At 44.2% G+C, this 15,870-nt stretch overlaps 2 protein-coding genes and 1 pseudogene across 6 annotated transcripts; 1 reads left to right on the top strand and 2 right to left on the bottom strand.

The window, feature by feature from the left end:
• The first annotated feature begins 3,983 nt into the window (after positions 1–3,983).
• LOC117839937 ((E)-beta-caryophyllene synthase-like) lies at positions 3,984–6,710 on the top strand (annotated as a pseudogene).
• Positions 6,711–7,353: 643 nt separating this feature from the next.
• LOC117836508 (lipase) lies at positions 7,354–10,498 on the bottom strand. The gene is made up of 12 exons (XM_034715948.1): positions 10,338–10,498; positions 10,036–10,259; positions 9,901–9,954; positions 9,698–9,777; positions 9,414–9,479; positions 9,250–9,297; positions 9,087–9,154; positions 8,922–8,994; positions 8,653–8,814; positions 8,350–8,544; positions 7,841–7,917; positions 7,354–7,760 (listed from the first exon to the last, which is right to left on the bottom strand). Exons 2-12 carry the CDS (start codon positions 10,133–10,135, stop codon positions 7,559–7,561), a joined length of 1,125 nt encoding a protein of 374 aa, XP_034571839.1. The 5' UTR covers positions 10,136–10,259; positions 10,338–10,498; the 3' UTR covers positions 7,354–7,558.
• Positions 10,499–11,240: 742 nt separating this feature from the next.
• LOC117836509 (E3 ubiquitin-protein ligase SRFP1) lies at positions 11,241–15,235 on the bottom strand. Of its 5 annotated transcripts, XM_034715950.2 has the most exons (13): positions 14,448–15,227; positions 14,249–14,330; positions 14,075–14,162; positions 13,867–13,905; positions 13,761–13,793; positions 13,578–13,655; positions 13,415–13,458; positions 13,184–13,224; positions 12,986–13,068; positions 12,808–12,899; positions 12,650–12,719; positions 11,977–12,006; positions 11,241–11,689 (listed from the first exon to the last, which is right to left on the bottom strand). In XM_034715950.2, the coding sequence occupies exons 2-13, from the start codon at positions 14,296–14,298 to the stop codon at positions 11,567–11,569; spliced, it is 771 nt and encodes a 256-aa protein (XP_034571841.1). In that variant the 5' UTR covers positions 14,299–14,330; positions 14,448–15,227; the 3' UTR covers positions 11,241–11,566. The 5 variants fall into 5 exon arrangements, 3 of the variants coding, with proteins under 3 accessions (XP_034571841.1, XP_072146919.1, XP_034571842.1); XM_072290818.1 differs by having other exon boundaries at positions 14,249–15,227; XR_004636120.2 differs by having other exon boundaries at positions 11,506–11,689; positions 11,881–12,006; positions 14,249–15,232.
• Positions 15,236–15,870: the final 635 nt, after the last annotated feature.

Below are 15,870 nucleotides of genomic sequence, written 5' to 3'. Positions count from 1 at the left end.
TGATTTCATGTACAAAGTAGTTGAGATCGATGGCAGACGACGAGGCCAGAAGGTATCTAATAGAGCAGATTATTGCTGGTGATAGTAGTTCCAACCTTTCCATAGCATACACCGATGAAAAGGGTAGCCAGGCAGACATGTTTCTCAACCTGTCTGTCGATGGCAATGAAGAGCCCGAGCCCCAGCAAAACGTTACCGTGGCAGAAGGTTCCTACGAGGTATAGATTATATTTTAACCCTCTCTATATATAATATATGATCTTATTCATTATTACTATGTACTAATTCATTAATGAATCTTGAACTGTTAGCCCTCTGGATTGACGAATCGTCGTCCAAAGCCCCGAGGTCCTTCCAAGGTGAACACTGGAACAAAAAAGCTATCATCACGGAATTCAAAGAAGAGGGCAAGCCGGTTGCTCCCGAAAAAGTGGCAACACAGTACATGGGTCAGATCGGGGCAATCGTAAGGGAGAATGTGCCATCAGCATCAGGGACTGGAAGGACAAAACGACTAATCCATACACGCTCCAGGATACAGAAAAGAATATGCTATGGGAAGAAGTTAAGAAATATTTCACATTAAGGTACGTATATATACATAATATTTATGCACCGGAGCCTCGGGAGTGCTTTGGCAATTTGAAGTTTAAGAACTTCATTTCTTTTATATATCCAGGTGGCGTACGAGAGTGTTGTACCAATCCTGCCAAATCATACATGCCATGGCATGGAGATTCCACCTGGCTATGCCAGTGTTGGCGTAGAGAGAATCGCTGATAGCCAATTTGAAGGCCTAGAGCTCGACTTCACGGCAGGCGATGGGTCAACAACACTAGGAGAAGTGGTTCACGGGGTCATTCTATGGCGCAAACACTACATCATCATTCCCGGTGTGAAGGCACCTCCTCAGAGCTCAAGACCACTCTCCGCAAACATCCAGACCATCATCTCCACCACAACCTACTCCACGATCAAGGTCTCCATCTCCACCACATCCTGATGGTTGGAGCGACGACGACGACAACAACACCCCTCCACGATCACCTTCGTCGGGACTAAGAGCACCATTTAAGAAGTCGCGACTACCGCCTCCCAAGCCAAGACAGCGTAAGAAGAAAACAAAGAAGCCTAAGGTGACTCCTAAGGAACGTTGGGAGGCAATGACTCATGAGGAACGCTGGACCGAAATCTAAGTGCAAGTTAGTGAGTGGTTGAGGAAACAGGGAGAATTAAGAAAAGTAAGGGAGATGGAGCCACCGCTAGTAGATCGAAGAGAATTACATAAATTCATCAAGGTGCAAGAACAAGCCAAGAAGAGTCAACCACTACTATCGAACTATGAACGGGCGTCAGTCAAGGTTGATGAGAAGAAAAAAAGAAAAAAGTCGAGCTGCCAGCTGCACCACCAAGTGAACCGAAATGGACCTTTGTGGCTTCCGTTCCGGACATCCGTGGCCCCTGGCCCATGAGGCTTAGGCCCTATTTGTTTCCACTTATAAACGGCTTATCGGTAGAAATAAGTGAGAATCCCGCCAAACGTTTTGCTTATTTCCACCAATTCTCGCTTATGTGGTAAGCCGCTTCAGAAATTTGAACTACGAGAAGCGAAAAGCGAGAAGCGAGAAAATCTTCGCTTAGATTATAATCCAAGCGTGGCTAGGAGAAGCCTATACAAATAGGGTCTTAATGGCTTATGATAAAGTAGCCTAATGGTTTAGTTGGGCGAAAGAGAAGCTACACATGTTGCACTAAGGGTCTTGTCGTAGCGTACGTCTATGAATCCATTAGAAGATTTGGACAGTTCTAAATGTAGGGTTGGACACCAAGACGCATTTGATATGAAGACCATGACGCAGGGCGGTGTAGTCTACATAGGAAGACAGGAGCTAGTCGAGGATTAGAAAAGTATTCGTTGTAATAAGAGTAGAACTCCTTTAGTCGTATCCAACTAGTATTCTTGTAACCAACTGACCTGTAACCTTGCCCTCGACTATATAAGGCGAGGCAGGGACCTCCTCCAAAGCAATTCAATCCAACCAGCACACAGTACGTAGGGTATTACGCAATATATCGGCCCGAACGTGTCTAAATCGTGTGTCTACGTTTACATTCGAGTTCCTAATCTCGACGAGCCCCATTAACCAAAACACTACCTCTGGCACCCTCCTCGGTAGGTTGCCAGGTCTAAATAATGAAAAGTTTGCTTGTTTCCTTCTAGATTATATAAATTAGATTATGATCTAAGGGTGGTAGGGTAAAAGACTATCGTAGGACCACAAATAATCTGAAATAGAGTAGTTCAGATTATTTGTGGTCCCAATGTGATCTTTTATTATAGTACTCTTGATCCATAATCCAACTTATATAAATGGATTATAATCTCAAACAGGATCTTAGTTGTTCGTCCACCAAGATTGAAATTATTTCCATTTTTTTGGCCCGTTTTTCCAGTTCTGTACAGTTTTTAAACTCCTCTCTATCCAATACATGCCGGGCAGTAATGCCGGCCGTTTCAAGAAAAAAAACAAGATTGAAATGTCTCGAGTATGCCTAGGTCAGGACGTCCGGTTTATGCTCTTATAGTTTAAAACGTCCGGAATTGACTCTACTTTTTTTCTCAGACGAGAATTGTGATTCTTATAAGCTTTGACGTACGACAGCTTTGATGGGCCGTCATCACACAAGGACACGCAAACACGCGCGGCACGCAGCAGTCAAGCCCATCACACAAGGCAGGCTGAAACATTCAGCCGTGCACCAACCCAACTTGACGATGCCCACAGAATAATCTGGATCTTATAAAAATAACCTCTAATCTTCGTCTAAACTCTAATCGTTCACCTATATCATTATAAAAATAATATAAATTAATCTTGCCCAAAAAATATCCCTAAATATTCATGTGAATTACCACATTTGACATTACCAAAAATAATATAATAAAGTAAATTACCTACATTTTTTATTATGAAAATATCTCAAAAGGAGTCAATGTTGCTTTTTAATTACATATTACTATCATTGTTAATATATAAAATACTAATTTAATAGATGCATGCATGATGTGTGTCTGCATGTTGATCATATATACATGTACGCATGAAAAACAATAAATACCGATCATAACTCAAACCAAGGATTTTTTTTTGACCGAAACTCAAATCGAGGATTTAATTAAACATATGTCAAACATATATGAAGGTTTGATGCAAGGTAAAAAAACTATGAATATGGATGATGTGTATAGCAATAATTGCTTAACTAAATTCTATCACAGCTGGATAAGATAAGTACATATTTATATAAGTATTGTGTTAGAATATTTGACAAATGTGTGTGTGACAGAGAGAGAGTTGCTGGTAGGGTAAGCAATTTTGATTATTACTTATAGCTTATAATTTTTTTTTAATAAATTTATGATACTCATGCCATTCAAAATTATTAGTCCGTGCTGTAAGGATGTATTGAAGGACTAGTAATTTAAACACTAAGATTTGGACATTGAGATTTATCAGGAGAGCTGAGTAGTATAGAGAGGGAACCTTTTAAAATATTGGATGGTCAACTAAAATATATGGATGGTGAAATACGAAGTGACTGCTTAGAATGCTCAAGATGTGGATAGCTATGGCTAACTCGAACTCATCACAGCCCGAGACCGTGTTAAAAATCTGCGTGCGCGGTTGTCGGTATCTACCAGTGAACCACGAGGTCTGCAAGGACAGTAATCTATTCAGGCATCATGTGGTCTCATCAGATCAGACGTTGGGTTCGACGCATCAGGGAACTGTCACTGCTCAGTAACCGAAGTATGGAACACGAGTTGGATTAATCAAATCAGGTAAGCAATGGAGACCAGCCGCAACCAAACAGATGACAGACGCTTACTCAATATAGCACGTAGAGACCCTGGATCAACCGCTGGCTATAGGAAGGCGACGTTGTTCAGATTTCAGGTTTGGTTGCTGATCTCCGCATACAGAGCTTACGCTCGGAAAAAATAATGGATGACAAGGACGAAAGGCTCTGTCTGATTGGCGCACGGGTCCATATATACAGAGCCAGGTCGACGCGGCCATGCAATAATGCAATCATCTCCAAGAACCATCAACGTAGTTGGTGCGATCAATCCGGTGCGTGCTCTCCTGATCGGAGCCATGGGCACTACCTGCGACCCCGTCGTCGTCGTCGAGCACAGGAAGCCCCAGCCTTACACCCCGAGCCCCTGGGGCGACTTCTTCCTCAGCCACCAGCCATGCACTCCATCGCAGGTAAAACAATGTCGAGACGACGATGAGCTCTCTGCCTGACGCTTGCATTGTAACTTTATATATATACCATCCATCCACGTATCCTGCAGCTCCTGTCCATGAAGGAACGGGCACGAGTCAAGGAGGAGGAGGTGAAGCAGATCGTGCGGGACACCTTCGCCTCCTCTTCGGACATGGCTCTCAAGCTGGAGCTCGTCGACACGCTGCAACGGATCGGAGTGGGCTACCACTACGGGGAGGAGATCGATGACTTGCTGCGTGCTGTTCACCGCGACGTCCAGGCCCTGCATCAAGAAGGCGGCTGTGACGACGACGGGCTTTACGTCACCTCGCTGCGGTTCTATTTGCTCAGGAAGCATGGCTACAGAGTCTCTTCTGGTAACCAACCAAGGCAGCCGTAGATGTATTTGTGGTGTTTAATTTGCAACTAATTGTTATTGAGATTCATTTTACTCTACAAATATGCAGATGTATTTGTCAAGTTTAAAGATGAGCAAGGAAACTTTGCAAGTACTGATGACGCGAGCTGCTTCCTGATGCTATATGACGCTGCACATCTTAGAACTCGTGGAGAGGAGATACTTGACAGCGCCATCGCTTTCACCAAGATCCGGCTCCAATCTGTGATGGATTCTTTGGAGCCAGAGCTGGCAAGAGAGGTGCAGTGTACATTGGAAACGCCTCGGTACCGGAGGGTTGAAAGAGTGGAAGCAAGGCGCTACATCTCTGTGTACGAGAGAAAAGCAGCTCCTTCACGCAATGACACGATACTGGAATTCGCAAAGCTGGACTACAACATTCTGCAAGCTCTGTACTGTGAGGAGTTGAAAGCTCTAACAATGTAAGAAAGACAACATTAGTTACAGATAGTTTGCAAAGTTAAATCATGGGTGGTAATTCATTTGAATTAATTGCAAAAGTGAAGCTCTAATGACTAAATTTGTGTTTGCTCGTTATTCTACAGATGGTGGAAGGATCTCCGGTCACGGGCAGACCTGAGATTTGCACGAGAAAGAGTGGTGGAGATGTACTTTTGGATGCTCGGAGTTGTGCATGAGCCTCAGTACTCGTATTCACGGATACTCTTGACCAAGTTCTTTAAACTTGTGTCATTGATAGATGACTTCTGTGACAGCTACAGCACCACGGAAGAAAGCGAGGAGTTCACTATGGCTATAGAAAAGTTGGCATTGACCTTGATTCTAGAAACGGCATGTGCAATGCACAAAAAATTAACCATCATCCTTACACATTTGCATTTGCTTCTTCAAATTGATGGCAGGTGGAATGAAGAAGTTGCGGAGCAATTCCCAGCATACATGAAAGCGTTATACATCAACATACATGACAATATAAACGAATCATCCATGAGCTAAAACTTGGGGAAAACAGTCATGTTGAATTGGTGAAAGAACTGGTAAATTTTTAATTTTCCAAAGATCTAACTAAAAGTAAACACAAAAACATTTTGCTTGTTGGCTTTATTTCTAACATTTGTTCCATGCATTACACATAGTTAATTGACATCGCTCAACGTTACCATGCCGAGGTGAAATGGCGCGATGAGCACTATGTACCAGCAAAGGTTGAAGAGCACCTACAGCTTTCAGCACCAAGCAGTGCTTGTATGCACATAACAAACCTCACATCCATTTCACTGGGAGATGTGACGACCAGGGAGGACATTCAGTGGGTTTCCTCCTATCCGAAAATCATTAGAGGTGTTTGTACTATCGCGCGCATTAGCAATGACATCATGTCACATGAGGTGCTGACTCTATCTACATATAAATTGAACATTAATTTTTTATTAGTGAACGACGACCCATATTTATTTGTTCCCTTTTCTCTTTTCTCTTTTATTTTTCTTTTTTGAAGCGGGAACAAGCTTGCATGAAGGAGTACGGGTTCGCTCCAGAGCAAGCCAAAGGAAAGCTTGGGATGCTAATCGACGAAGCAGGGATGGACATTGTCGAGGGATGTCTGGATGGGAAACAGCCCATGGCATTGTTGGAAAAGGTGGTTAATCTTGCTCAAGGAATGGATCACATGTACAAGCGCGACGACGCATACACCTTCCCAATCAGTCTCAAGGACGCGATAAAGTCAATGTTCGTGAATTCTACGTGAATCCAACTGTGCTGTCTGTGACGATATGATGGTCCGGCATCAAGTACTACACATACATACGCTTCAGCACAATGCATGTGGAATTATGGATGAATGTCATGTTCTTGGAGACTTTGTATCCATGACATGCATGATCCTTAAATAATATGAAGCGCGTAGGAGTATGTATCAACAATATATAAGAATTGTTTCTTTCTTGGTTATATTTGAGACTCGGACTTTTAGGTAACTTTCTATTATTGTCTTTTAGAATTGTCTTCTTTTGTATGCCTATTGTCAGGTGTGTCCAATGTGAATCTGGAAATATTTATTCCGCCTTCCTCTTAACTTTTGCATGCCTATAATAGATTTACGAAATATTAACTTTTGTGCCTTTCTGTTAACTTTCCTCTCCAATGGTTATGCTTATCAACTTTCTTTGTATGCACGCATTCAATGTAATTGTAATTGAAAATAACTAGTTCATCTGTCGCTGTAATTGTCCATACATGTCGTGCTGTTCAGCACCACGACGAAAAAATGGACTCCTTGGTTGTAATCCATGAAGTCCAAGTTTATGTTATCTATTTATAGTAGAGTTGCTGCCATCTTACATGAAAGGATAATTGATAAGTGGACATAATTGTATGATTTCATATGATACCTTGGCATCTATTTCTAAGAAATCCGAGTTTGATAGAGGTTTCTGTTTTTTTTGTTAGCCCGTTACCAATTTAAGAGCGGCAGATTTCGCCTTGTGTTTGAAGTGAATCAGTAAGATATATTCAACTAATATATCGAACCGATTTAGACCAACACTGTCTGACTGTTTGAACCAGCTAACCAAGGACCTTGCCGGTTCGATCGCCGGTCCGGTCTTAATAATTATATGGGTGGCACTCACATGTGAGGCACAGTGTACAGCTCACACGCAAAAAATTCAGGCATTCATCTTGTGGATTCCACGAGATTATCTGAAGCCTACGTGCTTATGTTTTTTTTTAAAAAGCTATATTTGAAACCAAGAAACGTATCAGTTTTATATACAGAGCTTACATTCACAAACTGTAAATGCCTAAAAGAACCACAGAGCAAAATGGAACAAATATTTCCTTTGCTCTGAAAAAAGTAACAGCTTATCTATAGGCTAATAGGCATGACTAGCCTGAACTGCATCAATCAACCTGCACGCTATGGTCTGCAATGACAACGTCGACGGAGTGTCCTGACGTAGCAATGTTGCTGGCGAGACTCATCCCGAGTTGCTCAACGCTTTGTCCCATGACGATTCTGCAGGTGCTCCAATCGTCGGCTTCTATCTTAACTCCCATGTAGGTCAAATGGTCAGAAGCGCTCCAGAACAGCACAAACACACTCCTGGAGTGAAAAACAGATAGATGTTGAGCTAGGCAGCAACAAATTGAAGCTACTAGGTCCGGTTGAAAACAGATGCCCACCTGCTACAATTTGGGTCTTCACCACTGCCATCACAGACTTGAAAGGTTGTGTTGCCATCAACATCATGTTCCCACACCTAATACATGTAAAAAGTATAAGTTTTGAGGCAGGTAAAACTTCAGATTCAGTTCAGGTAAGATTCTAGCCAAGACAGCATATACTGGTTCTTCAAATAGGCTCAACTCAGTTCAGGTAAGATTCTGGTCAAAATAGCATATACTGGTTCTTCAAATAGGCTCAACGGAATAGCAGCTTAATCCACTCAAAAACAAAATTGGTAATCTACTTTACTACAATTCATTAAAGAACCGAAAGATTAGTAACTATCCTTACATACTGTGTGGATCCTCATATCATACCGGAAGCAACTAGTGTTCACTAGCACATGAAGATAAAAGCACACCACCATCTAGTTCAACTTTTTAGTTTAATCCAGAAAGATAAGCACAACAGGACAAATGTTTAGTGCTCAGCACAGTACACTTCCTAGGTTTGTACAGAGGCATACCTCCCTGGGGAAGTGCCGGTATGTCAGCTGTGGGAGGAAGAAGAAATAAGGGGGCAAATGAGGCACAATATCACGTTCATGTGTCATTCTGATTGTTTTTGGCACATATTTGGCAAAATAGGAGGCAAAAGCAGCATTGCCAACACGTGGTTGACCGAAACTCATCAGATGAACATTGTCACTTCCAAAGCTGATCTGCAAACCAAGGAGACAATTCAGAGATAATGAAGAAAAAAAAGTCCATGTCCACAAAAATGGAACCTTATGCCAATAAATATATATTTGGTATTTGGGGTCACTTACGGCAAGATCAAGCACACAAAAAGAAGCAATCGCTCCTCCCATCGAGTGCCCTGTAACAATTATGTCACAATCTCCATGCAACTTCCTTGCCTTGCGAACAGCATTCGTGATGGCTGGACGTAAAAGTGTATTATTGTAAGAAGAGTAAAACCCAATGTGGACCTTTAACGAGAGCAGAAATTCCATTAGGCAAAAAAAAGGGTGAAAATTAGACATGTTGTACTCTTAAAAAAGAAGTATAATTATATCAAATGGTTAATGGCACAAACCTTAGCATTGGGCATGTTGGGATAATTAAGATTAACTTGCTTCCATATCAAGTCCTTAATCCAGTTCTGTATGCTGATCAGGAAATTTAAGAAGTGGGGCATCATGAGATTGCAGCTCCAAGAAATTTAAAAAGATCAGTAGAAGTTTGCCAATTATTTCAGAACCTGTTCTCTTGAGTTCCCCTTATTGCAACAATGATAGCATTGAGATTGGGATCAACACCAACGAATGCCTGCCACATTGGATGGACAATCACCAGATGCTTATTTTTCTTTCAATGAATGAAATTGACGGAACAATATAATGGAAAGGCAGTAGCACAGAAACCTGCAAGCAATTTTGGACATCAACAATTATACATGTCACCTCAAAGCCCTGTTTTGTGGAAAGGGACCCACAATAAAGTCAGTGAAAAGCGCATCTTTGATGTGCTTAAACTGAAACAAATTACAATAAACTATTACTAGACACCATATTCCCAGATATCATACTCGAGTCAAGTCATTGCATCTTGAACATGTCCATGTATATAGAGCCGTTAGGTCTGTCATATATACCTGTATACCAGAAGAAAAAAATGGGGGTATCTTTATGAGAATATTAAAATATAAAACTGAAAAACTAATGTTAAATGGATGAGAAGAAGTTAAAAGGAAAAGGTGTTGCTGACTCTTAGGAAATGCAAGGGAAAAGATGGCGGGAAATAATATAAAAAGCTAGTACTGTAGTACATATGGCACATTCAGCTAAAATTAAGGGGGCTGAAATAACTTACAGCTGAAGCATATTCCACAATAGCCTTGGCCAGAGTATAGTTAAAAACAAAACTCTGCCCACTGTTCCTGATATCGGGTTCTGTGATAATCAGAACACTTGGTTTACACAAGGCAGTGATAGTAAGAAACCCAATCCAAAGCCTTACTTATCATTAACAATCAATACCAAGATACTGGTGATTTAGAATGCACAGTTACTTACTTGTGTTGGGCTCAGTATAACCAACAAAAGAAGAGGGGGGATGGAAACCCCAATCTGAGAACAAGAACAACTAATCAGAGCCTGTTTTGATGGGCTTCCACAGGAATTTCACTCGCGTGAGACGAATCGAAGTACCTCTCCTTGCTCCCCCAGCAGGAACGATCGGCAGCAGCAAGAGCACCATAACCGCCGCCGCCGCCGCCGCCACTTCGACCGCGCGTCTCCGCCTATCCATGCGGCCGGGCTATAAGAGCACCAGACGGCAGACGCAACGGAAGGCACTAACGGGTTGAAGTTGAACCTTGGCCTCGCCGGCGGGAGCACGCCCAGCGCAAAGACGCGCGATCCAGGAACCCGAACTGCAGGAACAAGAAGCTTGTTGGAACAAGAAAAATGGAGAGGGTAGAGGGCGAAAGGGAGCTTAATAACTACTATACCAGAGGCAGAGGAAGGGAAATCGAAAGAGGAAATCCACATCCGCGCCATAGTCGTTGCCCAGTTTACAAGCGGGGACAGCGACAGGATCACAGGAGGACCGAGCGGCGGGACCAGGCTCCGCGACCGCGACGAGGAATCGAGAGATGAAGGGAAGCGACGGGAAATGTGTGCGCCACCGTTCTCGGGCCGCAGTGGGGACGATTGGTATGGGACGCGACGGCCCGCGGAAGCTTTGGGCCCACGGCACCAGATGTTTTTGGATGGATGGTAACTTGGGTCCGCGAGACGACGGAGAAAAGCTGGGCCGTGTGGCTCGGCTTGCACACGACACGATCCATCCATCCCTGAAAAGTATACCACCGCGCCACGGCATTTGAGAAATACGGTGCTGTTGTGAGGTAGCACCTTTGTCTTGCCATGATTTTATCTTGTATCCTAAATTTCTGATGAGTGCCAAAAAAAATTCAGTATCTGGATCTGGCCCAAATGGGGTCCAGGGTACATAAAAAATAGCTTGCTTCCATCTGCAGAGATTTTTCTGTATTCAGAAGAAGAGACTATTTGTATGATTCGGGGGGTGGTGTAACGACTCCAACCTTCGCCACATGTACTGAAGTAATCACCTGCGACATATTTGCCAATAGATATTTTCCTAACTTCCAGTGGCATGGAGGGAATTGTCTCTAGCATTTTTGTACCCTTTAATTAAATGTTGAGTACCAATGAGATTCATGTGTGGGTCGATGAAAAAATGACTCATTGTAAATGTTCTATGTCAGATCATCCTCACATCTAGTTAAAGCTAAGTATACGTGAAAGACAACACCATTGTCTCACCCAACACAAAAACTACTCAACTTATTGCTTGATTCTTGAAAACACGACAGATTTGAACTAAACAATAGGCATTCCAACAAAATACGTGTTAGATAGCAATAATCCCTTGGAAGATAGTTTTCCATCCAAAATTGATATCATGAAACCTTCTTTGTGGTACAAACTCGTCATGAGTTGTACTCTGTGTTGGTGGTTAAAATTGGCACCAGCCCAACAATCATGGTATATACGCTAATTATGCGTATCATTTAGTGAGACGGAATGGCGCAGTTCATCTTGGACTGGAATAGAATACCAGTGCATAGAAGCTATAATGACACTCTGTGTATCTTCGCCGATGATACGTATAGATCGACGGATGAATCAACAACAATAATCTGGCGATCACTGGCTAGGGAAGAACAGGGGGGCCGACCCTGCAGGTGTTGTGCGACTGGCAGTGGCAGCACTTGTGGCCCGCCACGCCGGAGAAGACCCGCGTCGTGTCCCTGCAGTCGTTGCACACGATCCATCCCTGTGCAAACCACAAGCACAACCATCAGCAATTCAGCATGCTACCAGCAACTTTCGCAGCCTCTTGTAAAGCTTCTCTCTGGATGTTTTGGCAACTGATTCAGGGTTTTTTAGTATCTGAATCTGATTATTGATAAATGGCCTGAATTTTATATGAGTAAATACTCTATTTTGAAAGAAAGGAGTAGATACTTGATATGAGTAAATACTCTATCCAGAAGAACAAAGGGTCCAGAGATATCGGAGACAGAAGGTTGGGTCATGTCAGCGTAGAAGTTGGGCACTGACCTTTCCCATGTAAAAGTAGCTTGCTTCCATCTGCAGAGAGCGAAGCACTTTCAGTATTCGGACAAAGAGGCTATTGATACAGGGGGTGTTTGGATCTTGAGCTACAGTTTAGTTCATGTCACATTAAATCTTCGGAGGCTAATTAGAAGGACTAAACATAAGTTAATTATAAAACTAATTACACAGATGGAGGCTAATTCGCGAGACGAATCTATCAAGCCTAATTAATTCATGATTAGCACATGTTTACTGTAGCATCACATTGTCAAATTATGAACTAATTAGGTTTAATAGATTCGTCTCGCGAATTAGCCTCCACCTATACTATTAACTTTATAATTAGTTTATGTTTAATACTGTTAATTAGTATTTAAATATTTAATATGACAGGAACTCAGTCCCGCCGACCAAACGGGACCATAGTTCCGATTGGCGAAACTACGGCAATATTTGCCACATGCACTCGGAGTAATCGGCTACGATTCGTTAACCTTATGCTCTAATATCATTTCAACTACTGTGCTGTTTCTTTTCAGAAATTAAACGAGACTTTGGTGCAGAACAGAGAGGGTTAACGTCACGTTCTAGATCAGAAATCACAATCGCTTCTTGTAGTCAAAAGGCTAGATGCCTATTGGAACATGCTAAGAACGTTGCTGAGAGATCTGCGCACCTCTGCATCCAGGGCCCTCAGGAACTTGTCCATGTCAAAGATGGACGTCGAGCATATGGGACAAGAGAACCTGCATCATGGATAGCATTATGTAGCTAGGAGAAACAAGCTCACACGGAAGAGAAAGCGATGCCAGGTAAAGCAGCATGGGCGCTTACTTGTCGTGCTTCAACATCTCGTGGAAGCACTGCAAGTGCATCGTGTGCCCACACCGGAGCACAGACGTCTCCCTCAAAGAATCAAACAGGTACTGCCTTGCAATAACAGCGCAGTTTTCACAAGATCAGCAGAGGTTCGTTTCAGTGAAGAGCATGGAACAACGGCAAACAGGCACACCTCGTAGCAGATGGGGCAGTTGTTCTTCATCGAGTTCTCGATGCAGCAGTGCTTGTCGCGCAGGGTAGTCGAGTAGCACGATCCTCATGGCAAGAATCAGAGTAAATCGTCAAAATTTAGGATTGGAGCAATGTATGTCTAGGGCAATGTTTGGTGAAACAGCAAAGTAGCCGGGGGAGAAAGAAGAAGAATGCTCACCACACTTCTGGCAGTGGAAGAAGTTTTCCTTCCCTCCAACTCTGTCAAAACTTTCAGTCAGCTCAGTAACTTTTAATCGAAAATATTGTTTCAGTGATTCCAAGTAATTCGTGTTCCCATTATCACTTCCAAATGAAATTGGATCAAACTAAAAGGACAGCTCAACTAAAGTCGTGCAGAATCGTAGTTTACAGAGTGATTCAGATCCCTACGTGGAGAGGGGGGACACACCTGCAGATGCCGCAGTCTTTGCAATGATACTGCTCCTTGTCAACCTACAGGCAACATCATCTCATCAACAACCAACCAAATCAGCAGATCAGCCGAAATAATCTAGCGATGGTAGCGTCTGAACAACAACAAAAAAAAAAAAAAAAAAAAAAAAACATCTCACGTCATCGTCGAAGAACTTGCACGTCGCGCAGAAGTACTCCCCCATGCAAACTCCGCAGTTGCAACACACCTGCGCAACCTGAGAAACAGAAGCAAAAGTTAACAAAAAAGAAATTACGAATCACCTGAAAGAAAATCCTTGGTATCGCAATCAGTTTATGCCAGATTTGAATTGAATACTAACCGGCTGCTCGGTGTCGCAAACAAGGCAGATGACCTGCAAGGCTAGCAGAAGTCAACCCAAGAAGAAAGCAGGGTAGCATCGGGAGCAGGAGGAAAAGAAAGTGCACCGATTGGACGGCGTGCCTGTCCAGCTCGTGCCCGTCTTTCTGCGCCCAGTCCAATCCAATCCAATGACGCGGACCGAGAGCAAAAAGAAGATGCACATGGAAATAAGAACAGAAAACAGAGCAAGAGACGTCAGCGCGTCAGGCGTTGCTCGTGATGCAGAAGACTATAGGAGCAGGGACGGGAGGAGGGGGGAGGGGAGCACGGCACCGTGGACTCGTTGTGGCAATGGCGGCAGTGGAAGACGTCGCCGCAGCAGGGCGCGCGGATCCGGCACCTCCGACGGTAGTGCTTGCACCTGCAACCGCGCGCGAACAAGAAGCAGAAGCCATTGAGAGTCCGAGAGCGACAGAGGAAAAAAAAAAAAGCAACAGCAGCACGGACCCGAAGCCCATCCTGGCGAAGCCGCGGCGCGCCTCGGCGTCGTGCTCCATGGGAGGGCGAGGCGGCGCGGCGTGGAGGAGATCTGAGGAGCAGAGCAGGTCAGGTCAGGTAGGGAGGAGGGGCTTCCGCGGCCGCGCAGCTGGGCCGCGGTGGTGGCGGAGTATTTTTATACTCCCGCTAAAGTTGAGGGACTGCCTGCCTGAAAACGGCAACAGGTGAAACCGGATTGGGTCGCCGCCGTGAAACGGCAGCGAGTGATGGATGATTCGGTGGCCGTAAATGGAAAGCTTCTTCCTCTTCTTCTTTATGCTACTGCGGCCGGGCACTGTGCAGCTGCTGCTAGTATCTTCGCTTCTGGACTTTCTGGTTCTGGGGCTCTTGTTCTAGTTGGCCGCCCGGCAAGAAGCCTTTAATGTGCCATGCTTGTACTTGCAGTGGTCGGTCTCTCTGCGTCTCAGGGACAGAGCCTCAGAGGTAGGTCGCCGGCCAGGCCCAGAGAATCCTTTCCTTTCCTTTCTTTATCTTATCATCAAGATCCATTCCCATTCAGGCGCCTTCCAGTTTCTTTCCATTCTGGGAGGGGGAGGCGTGCCGGCAAATCAAAGCACCCGCAGACCCTGGCCCTGCTGCTGCGCGCGTCATCTCATGGCGATTCTCCATTTCTCTTGCTGCTAGGAAAAGAAAAACAGAGAAAAATACAGGGATGCCTCCTGAACCCTGATCCTCCATGGCTAGGCAAGAGCGGCTTCACCTGAAAGCCCCCGAGCGACGATCCCCGGGCTTATTCGCGTGACCTTACCAAACGCCAATCATCCGGCGGCCAGACCTCGCAGATCTAGATTCTAAAGCCGACGGTTAGTCCGCTCCAATCCAGGCCGAACTGACACGAGTTTCTTTTGTTTGTGTATCTGGTAAGTATCCAATCATCTTTCGGTGGATCGGGACTGGCTCGCAAGTGATCAGGTGGTGACTGACTGGTGAGCAGGATGGACTACTCGCTAATGCTTTTTCTAATGTATATAAAATAAAGTATTCGGGAGGATAAGGTGTACATGTTGCTTCAGGGCCCCGGCTCGGCTGGGCTGGCGTGATGCTCCTTCCATACCTGCACGCTGCTGATGCCGCCCCTGCTACCCGTACCCGTGTGCAGCATTTCTGTCGCGTTCCAAAGTCCACTCACGCGCTCTCACTGCCACTGTGTTCACCCCGTTTTACCGTAGTGCTCATGTAAAAAGTGCTGCCCAACTGTTAAACTTGCCGCTTATTCAAGGGGTGGGTGGATTGAATTCAGTTCTGTTGAAAACTGAGCGCGTGCTTCTAGCTAGGAGCCAATAGGTAGACACCGATTCAAGATCTTGCTTGGAATCAGTGGCCGGTGGCTCCAGCAAGGCGGCTCGGCATGGGTACTTTGTTAGGCCATGTCGCCTGTGATCTCTTAAATCCATTTCATCATTTTTATAAGCACTGCAGCCTGTTTGGATTGAGATATTATTACCTTTCTCCCTTACTACGTTATACACAAGTTTAGCTATTTTATTTTTAGTGCAAGATTTCTAGCATTCATCATAAAATATACCTAGCTGTTTCCAGTTCCCACGGAACTTCCAAGATTCTTGCATTTC

The sequence above is a fragment of the Setaria viridis genome, chromosome 9 (genome assembly GCF_005286985.2).
Source record: "Setaria viridis chromosome 9, Setaria_viridis_v4.0, whole genome shotgun sequence".
In the NCBI taxonomy this organism is placed as follows: domain Eukaryota; kingdom Viridiplantae; phylum Streptophyta; class Magnoliopsida; order Poales; family Poaceae; genus Setaria; species Setaria viridis.
Note: the sequence above shows the minus strand (reverse complement) of the source record. Positions and strands in the feature narration are given on the sequence as shown.